The 17,445-nt window shown below is 42.7% G+C and overlaps 2 protein-coding genes and 1 long non-coding RNA gene across 5 annotated transcripts in view; 1 reads left to right on the top strand and 2 right to left on the bottom strand.

Moving 5' to 3' along the window:
* Positions 1 to 4,892, bottom strand: part of UMAD1 (UBAP1-MVB12-associated (UMA) domain containing 1) — a 38,063-nt gene extending 33,171 nt beyond the window's left edge. For 2 of the 3 annotated variants that reach the window (XR_014149902.1, XM_081834014.1), the window contains exon 1: positions 4,797 to 4,892. Coding sequence is in view for 2 of the 3 variants with exons in the window: in XM_081834014.1 (XP_081690140.1) it covers positions 4,797 to 4,878 (82 nt within the window). In the remaining variant the exon portion in view is untranslated. The remainder of the gene's footprint in view (positions 1 to 4,796) is intronic. The other variant, XM_081834015.1, reaches the window with a different exon arrangement.
* A 1,376-nt stretch (positions 4,893 to 6,268) lies between these two features.
* On the bottom strand, positions 6,269 to 11,835 carry LOC309325742. Its single transcript, XR_014149935.1, has 2 exons — positions 11,689 to 11,835; positions 6,269 to 6,381 (listed from the first exon to the last, which is right to left on the bottom strand). It is a non-coding gene; the product is annotated as an uncharacterized lncRNA (long non-coding RNA).
* A 183-nt stretch (positions 11,836 to 12,018) lies between these two features.
* Positions 12,019 to 17,223, top strand: RPA3 (replication protein A3). Its single transcript, XM_081834018.1, has 4 exons — positions 12,019 to 12,152; positions 13,048 to 13,122; positions 15,794 to 15,902; positions 16,647 to 17,223. The coding sequence occupies exons 1-4, from the start codon at positions 12,054 to 12,056 to the stop codon at positions 16,721 to 16,723; spliced, it is 360 nt and encodes a 119-aa protein (XP_081690144.1). The 5' UTR covers positions 12,019 to 12,053; the 3' UTR covers positions 16,724 to 17,223.
* The last annotated feature ends 222 nt before the right edge of the window (positions 17,224 to 17,445 follow it).

Here is a 17,445-nt window from a genome sequence, read left to right as displayed (position 1 = left end):
CTTAAGAAACACACCTGCTTATACTACAAAGCATTATGAAGGTCCATTGTTTGGTAACCTAATTCTGTTAATCTGCATAGGAGATGTTGATTGAGCTCATTCAACCAAAACTCAACTGTACTCTTAAGTTAGCCAACTCTCTCTGTTTCTTTTATAGTATTAATAAAGCATGAAGCTGATAGTTACTCACGTTGTTGCATTCAGTTATTTTCCTCTTGTGAAAATATGCAAATTCACTCCTTTGTGTTTTGGGGCTCTCGTGTGACCCTTCAGACTGTACTAATCAGCTCTAGGGGTTTTGGTCCCATTATTTCAAATTTGCTCTCTGGCTGAAAACATTATTCCATTTATGCTTTATATTAAACTTCAGACATACAGATTCTTTAAAAAAAAACCCAAAAACCATAGTAGGAGAAAGAGCTAGCTTGGCAATTAATGCTGTATTCAATTTACTTGAGAAGTGCATGAAGCAAGATGCCACCTAATGATGCAAAAGCAATACTGCACTTTGTTTTTGTGTAAAACCAGAACCCAAGAGGATTAGTTTGACTCCACACTGAATGAAGGGGTAGCAATTATCTCCTTATGCGACTAGAAATCAGTGACACTGGAGAGGGTTGTTTTTCAGGTCTCCCTCATCTTCCTTGCCCAGTGAACTCAAACTACAGTAATCAGACGCATGGAGCTTTTAACCCTGTTATTCACAGAACAGGCAAGAGCAAGATAGCCAAAGAAACTCGCACTTCAAAATATAGCTGTTATTATAAAGAAGTGACAATCGGTAGACAAAAAGTCCCAATCGACTTTTGCATAGAGCAGTTGATTAAGGTGGGATGCTTATTAAAAATCTCTCCCCCCCCCCCAGCAATTTTGCAACAAATGCATACTGAGCAGAAACCTGTTGAACAGCATTTGAAATGCTACAAGGAATGAATGCAAGGTTGCTAGAAAGACAAATCAATAAGAATTACCAATAAATAAAACAGTATACACCAGAGGCAACCAACATGATGCCCTCCAATTGTTGTGGACTACAATTCCCATCAGCCTCAGTCAACTTGGCCAATGCTCAGGGATGGTGGGAGTCGTAGTTTTCAACACCTAGCAGGCGATACCCCCTTGGCTACCGCTTCTTTACATAATTCCTACCACTTAGAAAGCCACAACCATCTCTAAAAGCCATTCTAACCCCATATGTTCTATACTGCTTACCAAGACTTTGAGGACAACATACTTGATCCCAGTTTATTACATCTTTACACAGCGATCCTTTAAGCCCAGCTAGCAGTGCTTATAGTGGACTCAGGCCATGGTCTTAAGGCATATGATACTGTAAACCTTGCGAAATCTAATCCAATTCTTGATGTGATCAGCAGCAGGGAACCCTCTGTGTTGTTGCCTTGAGTGCCATAAGGAAATAAAGGCAGAATATCAATCAATCAATAACCAGAATTCTTCTCAACTAGAGTTTGCTAACTAACCTCAAATCCTGGTAAGCAGGAAACACTGATGAACACCAGTGCAATCATTAAGCCTGGGTATTTATTATTATTACTGGGTATTTATTATTATTATTGGGTATATTATTACTGGGTATATTATTATTTGTTATTATTATTTTTAAGATTTCCTAACGACTCTTCATCATAAAGTTCCAGGGCTGGTTACAACAACAAAACATACAACTATAAAAACAAATAAAACCATTACAATGATAACACACATGAAACCGTTCCAAATGGAAAAAGGTAGTCAGGGCAGAGCCATTGCAAGTATTTCATACACAAAACAGCAGCAGCAGCAGTTACCTATGTGGGGCAGCTGTTATTATGTTGAGAGTACGAACAGGGAGACCCAGGTTCAAATTCCTTCTTAGTCCCAAAGCTCAATGGGTGATCTTGGTCCAGCCTCAGCCTTACCTTCCTCACCTGCACACAGGGTTGTTTTGCAAATAAAGTCTAAGTTGGGAGCAAATTTATGTATGCTGCTCTGAGTACTTTGCAGGAAGGACAGAATGATTATTATTACTAATTATTAATATTGTTGTTATTTATTCATTTTTGAATCACCACCTACATGAGCATCAAGGTGTTTTAGAAACATATAATAAAAGCAGCTAAAAGTAATAATAATGAAGCTTGTTGATGCCAGGAGGGCACATCTCTCCTGAATATACATATGATCTTGATATGGTGCCAATTATATAGCATAGGAAAAGTTTTATGGAACTATGGCAAGCAATTTTAGAAGAAGGAACACAATGATAATACACTTGTATAGAATAGTGGTTATTTCTTCTTGCACTAGTCATCCAAGGAAACAGCATTTTTACACAGTTGCTTCATATTAACATGACTCTAATGCCAGGAAACTTAATGGAGGCTCTCTACCACAGCCTTCAACTCTCACCTAAGAAAGGGCTGAAGAGGGTCCTTCTTCACTGCCATGCATTTTGGGTGAGATGGGCAGGAGAATGCACTTCCAACTTCCATAAAAGCATTTTTAAAATTCTTAGTTTAAAAAGCTGCCATGGCAAACCATGACAGGAATGCAGGCATTCTGCTGGCCCCCTCACTCAAAATGCCTGGCTCTAAAAAAGGACCCTCTCAGCCCTTTCTCTAAGCAAAGTAAGACAGTGAGGAGGAAGTAAAGGCAGCGGCAGAAGATCTTTGCCTCACCAAATGTACAATAATGAGGTTGGGCGGAAGGTCCCCAGGACAGGGGCAGTGCCTCTGTACCCACCACCTGAGACAATGGTCTCAATCTGTTTCATTATTGGACAATTTCAGTTGTGACTCTCTCTCTCTTTTGGTATTTTGTGTTTTTAATTCTTACTTGTAAACCACCCTGAGGACTTTTGTCATTAGGTGGCATATAGATATTGGAACTAAATAAATAAATAGTGTCACAAAGACGACCCCTGATTCTTCCAGTTTATATGAAATTAAATATTATATTTGGGACACCTCAGGAAAACAAAAGGAGAGAAAGATGGGCTCAAGTCAATCTTGTTTGAAGCTTCATTGAATCAGAAAAGCCAGTACGTTCAAAATACTATTACAAACGTTCAGCAAACAAAGTTGAATGCAGGCAACCAATGAAGAACAGCAAGCGTTTCATGCACTTAATTTCATTTAACTATATGGGAAGCAATACTGTTTTCCTCCTTTCTCAGCAAGCAAGATCTGAAAAGTTTCTTCTCCAAGACCATAAACTATTCTGCACACCACCCAGCAGGGTACACATGAGCATATACCCTTGAGCACACATGCTCTGGTACTAAGCAACTCCTACTGAAAAACAACATGCAGCAAGAAATATTACTACTTAATTCCCCCAGGCAAATGATTGGAATAAATTCCACTCGCGCACTCTCAAGAACAAAAAATCCACAGAGAATTTGGGGCATGCATGACGCAGCGCACAAACCCTCATGGGAAAGAATTCTTAGAACTTCTTAAGTTACTAGCTGACAAGTCTCACATCTAGGATATTTATGAAGAAGGTTGTCATTCCCCCCAGAGAGATAATGTAATGCACAAACTAAGAGGCAGAAACAACAGAGGAGCTGTTATCCACCCAGGAATGGAAAGACTCACTATCCTGTATCGGTTCCCAATTGCTCCTGATTCTCCTGTGTCCATGACTCAGTTGTCATTCAGGGCTATTGATTTGTCATTTCTATGTCACAAAATCTTTATCGAACTCGGTGTACATTTCCCCATGCACACTATATTTAGGCCTCAAAATAGGATCAAGTAAGCTGAGGAACGCCACAGAAAGACAATAGTCTCATCACAGTAATCCCCCTATGCAAACAGAGGCTCTGCAAGAATCTTATGTCACTCTATTTCTCTTAAGGAGTCAACATTACTGGGATTACACATCCTCCCCCTGACCAGCTGCCCTCCAGGTGTTTTGGACTCCAATTCCCATCACCACCAGCCAAAATGGCCAATGGTTGAAGATGATGAGAGCTGAAGACCAAAAGATCTGGAAGGCACCAAGCTGAAGGAGGCTGCTAACATAACTAGGTCACTCACTGAATGCTGCCTCAGAATAAAGGTCACACCCACTCCATTCATTTAAAGCACATGATTTTCCCTGAAGAGTCTTTAAAACTCTAGTTTACCCCTCCCAGAGCTATGATACCCAATACTCTTCGCAAACTACATTTCCCAGAATTCTTTGGGGAAAGCCACGTGCTTTAAATGCCACAGCAAACTGTATATTAATGCTGGTTCTAAATGTGTTTTGATGAATATTAACTATTGTTTTTAAGCTAGTTTGTTCACATTTTATAATGGTATTTTTAAATGTTGTAAGCCACTCTGAATCCCAGCTTGGAAGAAAAGTGAAATAGAAAAAGAAAATAAATGCATTCCATGGTGTAGGTGCGATCAAAGACATCTTAAAAACTGACTATTTTAAAACCAGCGATTGTACCTTACCCTTAAAAACATTTAAATTTTTAAACTGTTACAACCACAGGAAATAGACCTCTGACTAAGCTCTTTGTTACTTGTGAGCAGGGAGGGTGGTGCCAAAAATGATGCAAAGGGCCTAAGAGAAATAATGGCAAGGCAGAAACAACATCTATGCTAAGTCTACAGTTTATATTTTCAGTTCATACATGACCACTCGGGGGCGGGGGGGCATGGTTCAAGATTAACTTCTTTGAAATTTCTTAGTGAACTGAATGTACTTTAAATATAAAATGGTAACAACCTGTGAAATACCCAGAAAATTTTGTTCAAAATATATGATTTTTTTAATAAACTCTTAGAATCACTTACCGAGAAAAACAAATCCATCTGCTTCTTTTTCTGTCACCAATACCTTCTTGGTATCTTGGTTTTTTCGGAAGAAGTTGAACATCTTTTTGAAATAGAGGTCTAGAAACAAAAAGGTGAGAAATGGGTCAAGTGATGGTAAAAAAAAACTTACACAATTCTGGCATCATCAAAATTAACATTATGAAATGCTCTTAACATCAAGTTCTAAGATTAGAGACTTGGACTGGGGGAGGATCCTGCAGGAGCAAACAGAGAACACCAGAGAGATACAAGTCAGTTGTTCATTATTGCTCAGTTCAAGAAATATGAGTTTATGTACACCCAAGCAGCGTTGGCTGTGTCTCAACCTCTGACACCTGGAAAAATAACTCAAGCACTGGAAAAAGTTAGTCAAGATAATATTAGATTTTCCATCATAAAAATATTTTAATCAGCACACCATCTGATTATGTGAAGAGCATTTTTACTGTCAAGCAAAATAATTATGTGTGTTACAGAGAAATCAATACTGTGTGATTCCCCAGAGTCAGGACCAGCAGGGCATAACTGACTTTCCATGCTAAACCTAAGGTTGTCTGTGGGGTGGGGTATGGAAGCAAGCAGCAGCAGCAGCAGCAATGACTGCGCTCTTCTCTTTTTGTGTTATGCCACCCACCCCATGGCAGGCATTTTGTGGCTGGGGCCTACAGCACCCTCTCGAAAAAGGTTGGCAACCCCTGATTTAACAGGATGACATATTCTAAACTAAGTTAAGTCATGAAATGACCTGTTTTAATTATTTGTTTATTTAAAATCTATCCCACATTATTATAATTATTAAAATTTCAGTACTGCCTTTCATCCAAGGACCTGAGAATGTTTTACAATATAAAGACACAAAAATAGCATAGTAAGAAACAAAACAATACAGTGGTACCTCGGGTTAAGTACTTAATTCATTCCGGAGGTCCGTTCTTAACCTGAAACTGTTCTTAACCTGAAGCACCACTTTAGCTAATGGGGCCTCCTGCTGCTGCCGCACCACCGGAGCATGATTTCTGTTCTCATCCTGAAGCAAAGTTCTTAACCCGAGGTATTATTTCTGGGTTAGCGGAGTCTGTAACCTGAAGCGTATGTAACCCAAAGTACCACTGTAGTTCTTTTATAAGTAAGGTGATCCTTAACCTAATAGCTTTCATTCCATGTAACAGTAAGTACGCCTCCTATCACTGCAAGGATTTCTACTTGCACAATGGAGCTTCCCCACCCCCTTCATCCCCGTGTGCCACCAAAATCTGTTCAGTGGGTTCTCACAACCCTCCAGAGCAGATTTTGAGGGGGTGCACGGGCAGAGCGCATGGGGAAAGTCTTGTTGCACAAACACAAATCCTTGAGCTGATGGAATGAGGGAGTTGGAAACTGCCCCATAACCTTTCTCTTCCTATCAGTTCCCAATCTGTTGTGCAGATATGTCTTTCTCTCTTCCTAAATCCTGCAGTACTTGCCTTTTCACTTTCAGCAGCTCCAAGCATTGACTTCCTTCCAAATGCTTGACTATGAAGTACTCTTCTTGAACTGCAAAGATGTCCTTCCTTTATACACTAGGCTAAAAGGGAGGAAAACACAGAGTTACTAAAGCTCACATGTTAGTATCAGGATTTCAAAACTTCATCTGCAATCACAAAATTTAGATTATATTTAAGAATGAAAGAAAGAGTTCACACTTTCATTTTGATAAACCAGGCCACTAGACTTCTACAAAGCTGCATTAAAGCACACTAAAAGTCCTACCAAAACTCATAAACTGCAATATTTTGATTGCAAAACTTTTTGTTATAGGTCTAGGTGTGTTCCAATGCCCAATGGAAATACTCTGGCTTCTGCTCTTTTAAAATAACGCTGAAAATTATTAACAGTCTACATGTCTGTCCTGGGCCCATTGTTGTTCAACATCTTGAATGAAGGTATGGGGGGGATGCTCAGTCTTGATTGTTTTTTCCAATGGGTCTACCCTGAGTAGGGGTAATATTGAATACAACTCATACACACGTATATAGGAACAGTAATACTGAACCTAACTTGTAGGGCTCTTTTAAGGAATAGTGGACTTATGCACATGAAGGTCTTTGAATCCTGAAGGCTGCTTACTGAAACCAATAATTCCTCTAACTTTTGTAGAAGCGTCTTCCTTATCTTTTTTTTTTAAAAAAAATGATATTTATTAAAGTTTAACAATAAAAACATACACTAATAATAATAATAATAATAAATTTTATTTATATCCCGCCCTCCCCAGCCGAAGCCGGGCTCAGGGCGGCTAACAACACTAAAACAGTACAACATTATAAAACATTATAAAAATGGATTAAAATGAATTAAAATCAAAATTGATGGCAACCATAAACTAAAGTTTTGTAAAGATTGCCAGAGGAGGGAGTCAGGCTGCGCCCTGACCAAAGGCCAGGTGGAACAGCTCTGTCTTGCAGGCCCTGCGGAAAGATGTCAAGTCCTGCAGGGCCCTTGTCTCTTGTGAGAGAGCGTTCCACCAGGTTGGAGCCGCAGCCGAAAAAGCCCTGGCTCTAGTTGAGGCCAGCCTAACCTCTCTGTGGCTTGGGACCTTCAAGATGTTTTTATTTGAAGATCGTAAGTTCCTCTGTGGGGCATACCAGGAGAGGCGGTCCCGTAGGTACGAGGGCCCTAGGCCGTATAGGGCTTTGAAGGTTAAAACCAGCACCTTAAACCTGATCCTGTACTCCACCGGGAGCCAGTGCAGCTGGTATAGCACCGGATGAATGTGATCTCTAAGCGAAGACCCCGTAAGGAGTCTCGCTGCAGCATTTTGCACCCGCTGGAGTTTCTGGGTCAGTCTCAAGGGCAGCCCCACGTAGAGCGAGTTACAATAATCCAGTCTGGAGGTGACCGTCGCGTGGATCACAGTGGCTAGGTCAGGGCGTGAGAGGTAAGGAGCCAACTGCTTAGCTTGGCGGAGATGAAAGAATGCCGCCTTTGTTATAGCTGCAATCTGCGCCTCCATGGAGAGGGAGGTATCGAAGATTACACCCAAACTCTTAACGGACGGTGCTGGCACTAATTGCACCCCCGCAAGAGATGGGAGTTGCCCCCTCAGCCCCCTGTCGTCCCGTCCCAGCCAGAGGACCTCTGTCTTCGAAGGATTTAACTTCAGCCGGCTCCCACGTAACCATCCAGCCACAGCCTCCAAGCATCTGATCAGTGTGTCTGGGGCAGAGTCCGGGTGGCCGTCCATCAACAGATAGAGTTGGGTGTCATCAGCATACTGATGGCAGCCCAGCCCAAAACTCCGGACAAGCTGGGCGAGGGGGCGCATAAAGATGTTAAAAAGCATTGGGGAGAGTATTGCACCCTGGGGCACACCACACACCAAGGAGTGGCGGGATGACAATTCCCCCCCAAGCGCCACCCTCTGTCCCCGACCGGAGAGAAACGAGCGCAGCCATTGAAGGACTGTGCCCTGGATCCCCACGTCGGCAAGGCGGTGGTCCAGGAGTTCGTGATCGACCATGTCGAAGGCTGCTGACAGGTCTAGAAGAATCAGCAGCCCCGACCCGCCTCGATCCAGCTGCCTGCGGAGATCATCTGTTAGGGCGACCAGAGCCGTCTCAGTCCCATGACCAGCGCGGAAGCCGGACTGGAATGGATCCAGAGCCGATGTTTCATCCAGAAACCTACCAAGCTGTTCAGCAACCGCTCTCTCAATCACCTTACCCAGGAATGGAAGATTCGAAACCGGGCGGTAATTGGATAGATCTAAGGGATCTAATGATGTTTTCTTTAAGAGCGGGCGCACCACTGCCTCCTTCAGTTCCCCTGGGAATGTCCCGGTGCCAAGGGACAGATTGATGATATCCCCCAGGGGGGCCCGCACCTCGTCTGGACACGCTCTAATCAGCCAGGACGGGCACGGGTCGAGAGGACATGTGGTGGGCTTTCCAGCTCGGAGGAGTCTGTCCACATCGGCTGGGGATATCCGGTCAAAGTGGTCCAATACTGAACCCGAGGGCAGTCGAGGGGCCTCCAGTTCCTTTATTGTATCCAAATTGGCAGGGAGGTCATGGCGGAGCAACAAGACCTTCTCCGCAAAAAAGCTCGCAAATGCCTCACAGCTGTGTGTCAAATTGTTATTTAAATTTGGCTGTCCTTCGAGGGACGTTAAAGACCGAATTATACTAAATAATTGCGCCACACGCACGGCGAAGTGGCAGCAGTGGTGTTCCGAGGCCTCCTTGAAGCCTTATATGCTGAGGTGGAGTCTGGGGCCCGTCCCCAAGCCCAAGATGGAGAATGGGCTAGCAGGGGGAAGCCCTCCCCACACGCACGGCGAAGCGGCAGCAGTGGTGTTCCGAGGCCTCCTTGAAGCCTTATATGCTGAGGTGGAGTCTGGGGCCCGTCCCCAAGCCCAAGATGGAGAATGGGCTAGCAGGGGGAGCGGTCCTCCCCAAGACTCACCGGCAAAGCGGCAGCAGCAGTGTCCCGGGCCTACTTGGAGTCTTTTATGCTGAGGTGGAGTCTGGGGCCCGTCCCCAAGCCCAAGATGGAGAATGGGCTAGCAGGGGGAAGCCCTCCCCACACGCACGGCAAAGCGGCAGCAGTGGTGTTCCAAGGCCTCCTTGAAGCCTTATATGCTGAGATGGAGTCTGGGGCCCGCCCCCAGGCCCAAGGTGGAGAATGGGCTTGCAGGGGGAGCGGTCCTCCCCAAGACTCACCGGCAAAGCGGCAGCAGCAGTGTCCCAGGCCTACTTGGAGTCTTTTATGCTGAGGTGGAGTCTGGGGCCCGTCCCCAAGCCCAAGGTGGAAAATGGGCCTGCAGGGGGAAGCCCTCCCCACACGCACGGCGAAGTGGCAGCAGTGGTGTTCCGAGGCCTCCTTGAAGCCTTATATGCTGAGGTGGAGTCTGGGGCCCGTCCCCAAGCCCAAGATGGAGAATGGGCCTGCAGGGGGAAGCCCTCCCCACACGCACGGCGAAGCGGCAGCAGTGGTGTTCCGAGGCCTCCTTGAAGCCTTATATGCTGAGGTGGAGTCTGGGGCCCGTCCCCAAGCCCAAGATGGAGAATGGGCTAGCAGGGGGAAGCCCTCCCCACACGCACGGCGAAGCAAACAAACAAAACAAAAAAAAAGTATAATTTCCATCCTTATTTTCTTGAACCTAATTTCTCCGACCTCCTCACACCTCCCCCTTCTGTATTCCAATTTCATTATGTAATCAGCAAATCCATTCCCTTACTTCCCACAGTGGAAGAAGATTGGAAGAAATTTAAAGACTATCTTAATAAACATTTACAGATAGGTAGCCGTGTTGGTCTGCCATAGTCAAAACAAAACAAATTCCTTCCAGTAGCACCTTAAAGACCAACTAAGTCAGTTCTTGGTATGAGCTTTCGTGTGCATGCACACTTCTTCAGATACACTGAAACAGAAGTTTCCAGACCCTTCTATATAGTGAGAAGGTGGGGAGGGGTATTACTCAGAAGGGTGGTGGGAATGGGTGATTGGCAGATAGCTGTGATGAGCCTGTTGACGACTCTTAACGACTGCAATAGGTCTTACAGGAAAAAGCAAGGGGTGAAAAGGTGAAAAATGGCTTTGTCATGTATAATGAGATAAGAATCCAAGGTCTTTGTTCAGACCAGGTTTCTCCATGGTTTTAAGTTTGGTGATAAGTTGTAATTCAGCAGCTTCTCTTTCCAGTCTATTTCTGAAATTCCTTTGTAGTAAAAAGGGATACAGGTATCTTTGCCTTTGGCAAATAAAAATTGCTTGTAGCCAATCAGCACTGAAGGTTTACAAAAATTGGTTCTTTCTATGGCAAATACAAATATCTTAGGTAATGGAGATTTTGAGGGCAAATAATTTTTCAAGAAGTAGTTTCTTCAGGTGAACAGTTCATTTACAGGGGCTAACCAAATGCAATAATGTATGACCACCTCTGACACATGATTAAACCTAGCCAATCCCATAACTCACAGTGATCTACTCACATAAACAATGTAATGTTTCAAGACAGAGCACACAGTTGTCTCCAAAACTTACTTCTACTGCATTCCCCCCTCCCTCCGCCAAGATACATGTTTCTTGGGATGCAACGTTTTAGTTGATTTGCAGATTACAGTATATTAACTAATTAAAATTAACAAGCAGCAGCTTTGGAAAACAACCAAACTTTTTTTATATACAAGAACTTACAAAAACCACAGATAGCACGTGCCATCTTACGATGAGCATATCCACCCTTGCCTGCCGTGATAAATGAATAAATAATCTAGAAAAAGAGAGACTCCATTTCCTGCTTGTTTTGACATATTTGAATTTAACGAATTAATCAATCACCTAAGCCGCAAACTACTAATCAACTAAGTTTCTCTGAATGGGATGCCAACCCTTGTTTTCTTCTTGACACCCCTCTATTCTATGGGTCACCAGTTCAGACGTTAATTTATACACAGAAGACCAGACAGGTAGGCTGTCAAAATTCAACGTCATCCCGTGGCTCTACGCCACTATCTATGGGTAGATAGCCCCATCTCAAGGAGGACCCAGAAGAGCTCTGCCCCATAAGGTGGAAAAAGCAGTAAAGCGAATTTGTTGGCGCGGGTAGCTCCGCCCACCAGACGTGAGCAGCTGACGTAGCAGCTCCACAACACCCCTCCCCAACTGGCGACGCGCGTGCGCGTGTTCCAAATCCGCACGTACATTCTGAATGTTAACGGATATAACCGTCGAAGCGCAAAAAAAAAACAACACCGCCGGCGTTATTCGACAACTGCCCCCGCGCGCCACAAACGAAGGACGAAATAACCCTCGGCCTCGACTTTCCTGTTTTCGCCACGAGCGAGGCCTCTCTGACAGCCGACCCTACCTGCCTGTCTGGAATACGCACCTCCGGCAGCCTTTTCTCCACAACAACCTCCGGTTCCGGGTTCACGAGGGACACCTCCCGGCGAATGAACTGAAGTAACCTCGTCGGCTGAGGAAAATCACAGTCTAAGTTAGCTGGCGCGCGCATGCGCAAACACTCCCTAACGCGCTCTCCGCTACACGGAAATGACGTAAGGCCGCCTGCGTGTAGAACATTCTGCGAGCGTATTGGAAGGTTTTCCCTGGGACCGTCGAACTCTGCGCGCTTCGCCCGTTGCCGTGGTGACCCGCGCGGCGAGCGGAAGTCGAAGTTTCCCGCCAATGTAGCCTGGATAAAAGGCAAAGGGCGGGGGGGAGGCGGCCTTGGTTCAGACGCCCAGTTCCGAAATGGCGGACGTGCTGCAAGGACCCCGGGTACGCGTAGCCACAAGTCAGTTGGCGCAGTACATTGGGAAGCCCGTTTGTTTCGTGGGGCGCCTGGAAAAGGTAAGAGTGGCTCCCTTACTCCTCTTCGTCCGCCCGGGGATTTGCCTTGCAGAGCATTGCAGGCCCCTTGGGGTGGTGCATCCGCAATGCCCATGGTATCCCTCGCTTAGCTCCAGACAAACTTTCGCCAAAGGCTCCTGCTCTTTAATGTTGCCGTTTGTGAGACAGCTGAAGTCGAGGATCATTTGTCATCCTTTATTTAAAAACAAAACATTTATCTCTTGCTTGGTTTGCAGTCTGAACACATTAAATATTGTATATATATATTGTGAGTTTTACATAGTGATTGTTGATTATACACAACAAACATAACAATTCACACAATTCAACAAAAAAGAGTTTGTCTCGAAGCTTCTGACCTCCCTCACTCCATGAGTTCCATTTCTAAAATTTTATTCCTGCTTCTTTTACTGTAATGTAATCTATTATAAATCCATAGTATCCAAAGTTTGTGTTACTTACAAGTGTTAAATGTATTCCTGCTAGTGATTTCAACTGTTTACAGTGGGAACACATTAAATACACAGGAGGGGTGGTATAGAAAATTATTCATAGGATATTTAGCAAATGAAGTTTATTATATTGGTACCCTGCCTTGGATAACTGTAAAAACTCAAGGCAATTACAACCCCAATACCCCCAAAAAATTATGAGAGGAAGCAACAGGAGGAGAGTGGAGGTATATATCCTTATTTTGTATATATTACCTTGAATCTGCTTGGTTTTTACAGGCTGCCATGTACAGTTTTAAAGCATGCAGTTATGCCCACATGTAGATGGAGTATTTACCTGAGTGTTTCAGTATTTCTGACAAAAGACTGACATAGTGGTGTTGATAGGCAGGTGCAGCAGGCTAAAAGTGCCTTTAAAATGAGTGTTTTGAAATTTTATTTAGATTCATCCATCTGGGAAATTTTTCTTCCTATCTGATGGAGAAGGAAAAAATGCAACCGTGGAACTGGACACACCTGTAAGTATGTCTTGTCTTTTGGAAGATTTCATAATTCTTACGCTTAACAGTTTTTGCTGGTGTTGAGCATAAAAAGGTAAAGGTACCCCTGCCCGTACGGGCCAGTCGTGACCGACTCTAGGGTTGCGCGCTCATCTCGCTCAAGAGGCCGGGAGCCGGCGCCGTCCGAAGACACTTCCGGGTTGCGTGGCCAGCGTGACGAAGCTGCAGCTGGCTAGCTAGCACCAGCACCAGCACCGCACATGGAAACGCTGTTTACCTTCCCGCTATAATGTAGCACCCTGCTTGTGGTTAACGCTTAGCTGGAATGAAATATTCAACGCAGCAATAGAGAAATTAAAATAGTAATTTATTTGTCAGACAAATAAATAAGAGGCTCAGTGGTACGTGGTTACCAAGCTCTGGCCTGGCCTCCTGCCATTCTGGCCAGCACTTATATTCCCTTAATCCAGCCCCCTTTGCTCCTCCTGTGGCTGCCTCTGTCCAATCAGCCTGGTTGAAATTCCTATTGGCTGTTTGCTAGAGCCAATCACAAAAGATACACCCACAAAAGATACACCCATTTCCTTGCCCTTATAAGGGAGACAAAGAGCTATATATAAATGACAAATAAGTAATAATATATCTTACATGGAATCTTAATTACCAGCTCACCTCTTGCCCTTCTTGCCCTATTGCCTTCTAAAACAGATGTTTAATCTTACATTTTTATGTTCAACAGATGTCAAGGATCTTGAGTTTCACATCAACATTGAAAGATTTCCTTCATTTAATGTTTCTAAACAAATGCCTGACAACCATATATCAAGACTGCCCGGATGGCGTCCTCTGTCCGGCAGGGGGGCTAGGCTGGTGGCTGACTTAATTTCAGGATAAATACAACTCTTACAACCATATGAAATAAGAATCTAGCATTCCTTAAATCCTTTGCATAATTACATTTAAGCCAATATATTTAAGCTAATATATTTCATACATTTATCATAGGTAGCCTCTTAAAAGAATAAAGCTTTTCAAAGTAAAAAGGAAGGAACTCAATAAAACACAGCTTTTAAAAGAAGCCTCTTCAGTTTGCACCTCCCCCTTTCCCCCTCCTCTCCAGCCTCAAAATAAAATAGGAAGAAGCTGCTTCTTCTGCCAAGCCAGTTGCCTTTCCAACATTTAACACATTTTAACCTTTTTTTAACTCTCTTAGTTTAAGAAACAGCTTTAGAAAAAGACTTCCCCCAAAAATGTTCTCTTTCCAGCTAAATGTTTCTCCCCATTGCTCCTGGCCTTTTAACCTTAGAAAGAAGATCTGGCTCATTTTACTGGGAGGCACATTGGTATTATCTTCCCCATTCCTAATGGTGTTTTCTCAGCCTTGGGGCAGCATATGTAATTCTCCCTTTTTATGACTTTGAGAATTGTTTTTCTACTATAAATCAATGGGGCCCTTCTTGTCTTAGGAGGAAAAACATCTTGCCAAGGTTCTTTTAGGCAGCTGGTCTTTTGCCTGGCATGAAACATTTGAAAATCCTTTTTTTAAGCTCATTTTTAAATACAAGCCTTGATTGAAATATATAGAAGCTTTTATAAAAATGCAGGCTTATGATTAGATGCCTCAATAAAGCGGTACCTATTTATCTACTTGCACTTAAGGGTGCTTTCGAACTGCTAGGTGGGCAGGAGCTGGAACCGAATGATGGGAGCTCACCCCGCCGTGGGGATTCGAACCGCCGGCCTTACGATCAGCAAGTCCTATACAGTGGCTTTAATTGTAGAAGCGGAATTGACCTGAACAGTCTCTGTGTTGCTGGTATAGGAGTTCCATATATGAGGACTTCAAGTTCTAAACCTCAGCTAGATAAAGGAACTTATATAGTTCTCGTATTAGCCCAGTAACAAGAATAAGCACTACTGCATTTACAACTGCCCCATCAAGTTACGTACCTGAAGACTATAGAAGCATCTTCTTAGACTGAACAGTGTGCTGATTATATTTTTATATTCTTACTCTTCCGCTTGGCATAACTCCCCTGCCCCATAGGTTTGTCTGGGATTGTTTGTTGCTCACTCCTAAGCCATATATATAAGGTTAGAATCAAATGCAGTAGCCTGCTAGTGCTACAGATATTCAGCTAACATAACCTCTGTTTTTCTGTGCTGTATGGTACTGATGCTTCTGCTTGGTGCAACAAAAATAACTTCCACACCAACAAACTCCTTTGTCTTATGTTTGATCTTGCCTATTCTTCACAGTCATCTGTATATCATTTGTATAGGGTTATCAGTATGTGCGTGTGCATGCATGCTCACATGAACAGCAAAAAACAGGTGAATTTACTGGGGTGGGTCAGGCAAGACAAAAGGCTTGAATGGGCTGTGTTTGTCACAGATTCCCAAAATATACGATGTAGTTAGGTGGATGTTTGAGAGAATAGATAACCTCACCTTTACTTGGAACGAACTTCACTTTCTTGAACATTCTTAAGTAATTCTTAAAAGTGTTTTATGGTAAGGTGTTAATGTAAAATAGAGAGCCAAGTTTAGTGAGTTGTAATTTCAATTCATAAGTGCTATGTTGGAACATAAAGTGAACTCCCAGAAGCATTGTGGGTGGGGGAGGTGTAAAATTGATTGTTGGTAAAATTCTTAATAAAGACATTTACTTGTTCATCTGCTATTGCAGCTTGAAGAAGAGATCTCTGGGGTCATTGAGGTAGCAGGAAGAGTTACAAATCAAGTAAACATAATGTGTGCATCATATACCCAGTTCAGAGAAGATAAAAACGCATTTGGTAAGTGAATTATTTCCTCCCTCATTGCAAATTGCAGGTTTTCAATACTTTTGAATAAGCTTCTGGCACTCTTGATTAACAAGTTTCTTTCAATAATGGTCAGTTCTTATCTACTATTTTCCCCCATGGAAGTTATGTTTGGCATGATACCCAAAGAAGTAGATGCACAAAATACATTTTCAGAAATTAAAATCCCGTGTGGATACAGTAGTACCTCGGGTTAAGAACTTAATTCATTTTGGAGGTCCATTCTTAACCTGAAACTATTCTTAACTTGAAGACCACTTTAGTTAATGGGGCCTCCTGCTGCCGCTGTACCGCCACTTGCGATGACAGCTTCATGGTCATAGATCAAGTTGTCATTCCTGTCTGTTCAAAACACTGAACTTGGTATATATCTAGCCAGATAGGATAATTCTGTTATTGATGTATTAAATCTGTTATATAGCCTCTTCAATATAGTTATTGCTCTTACAGAGGGAGAGCTGTTGTGGATACATTTACAAATCTGAGCTTTCGTCAATTGGATTTTTATCAAATTAATCCCTGTTCACATTCAGGCAAGATACTGGTTAAAGCAACCCCTTGAAATATTTTTAACCTTCCTGACTTTGGAATTGAGTATATGTTTCTTTAAGAATGAGATGCACATTATAGTCAACGTTGTCTCTTAGGTAGTATTGTATAAATAGGATAGTTCACCTGCACTAATGTTTTTTAATGTTATATTCTTGTTTCTTTCAGATTTAGCACTATATAATGAAGCTCTGAAAATTATCCATGAATTTCCTGACTACTACCCTTTTAGTACTAATGCATGATTGGTACTTTTTGTTACAACTTAAGAGTGGACAATTTGGTGATGCTTACTGAACAGAACTGTTCAAGAATCTCTGTATGAAATAATCTTGCTTAAAGTGTACTTGGGACTGTCTGCTATGCCAGCAATATAGTACATAATCTAGACGTTCATGCATTTGTATCCTAAATGGAGATGCTGTCCTGAGGACAAAAAACCTGTGTCTAGTGAGAGACAGTATTTCGCAATAGATAAGCATTTTAATGTTAAGCTGTCACTCAGGTAACCATCTTAGGTAAATACATAACACAGTGCTTATTTTTATTTTATTTTTAGGTGATCTTTTGTACATGAAAAGTATCAGAGAAATCAGTGTATTAAATAAAATGCAAACTATCATAATATTGATTACATCTAAACTAAAACGTGTTTGGTTTTATTCTAAGACTTAATTGGCGCTTTAGTCGCCTTACCTAACCAGCATGTTATAGCAGTTCAACAATAAACACCATTTATGTAGTAGTTCTTGTCTGAAGAATGATTCATACCAAATATCTGTTCTTTACAAGGTAGTTGGAATATTATTGTAAAGCAGGACTCCTGGGGGTTTTTCGGGGGGGGGGGTTACCATAAATCAAAGCCTAATTTTTCAATGTAGATTTACTATAAAAGTAAACACTTGGAATGTTGGAGCTTCCCTGTTTACTTTTAACACCCAATACTGCCCGGTGCTGAAATCAGAAC

The sequence above is a fragment of the Podarcis erhardii genome (assembly GCF_964252035.2).
Source record: "Podarcis erhardii genome assembly, chromosome: 12".
Lineage (NCBI taxonomy): Eukaryota > Metazoa > Chordata > Lepidosauria > Squamata > Lacertidae > Podarcis > Podarcis erhardii.
This window is presented reverse-complemented; position numbering and strand designations above follow the sequence as displayed.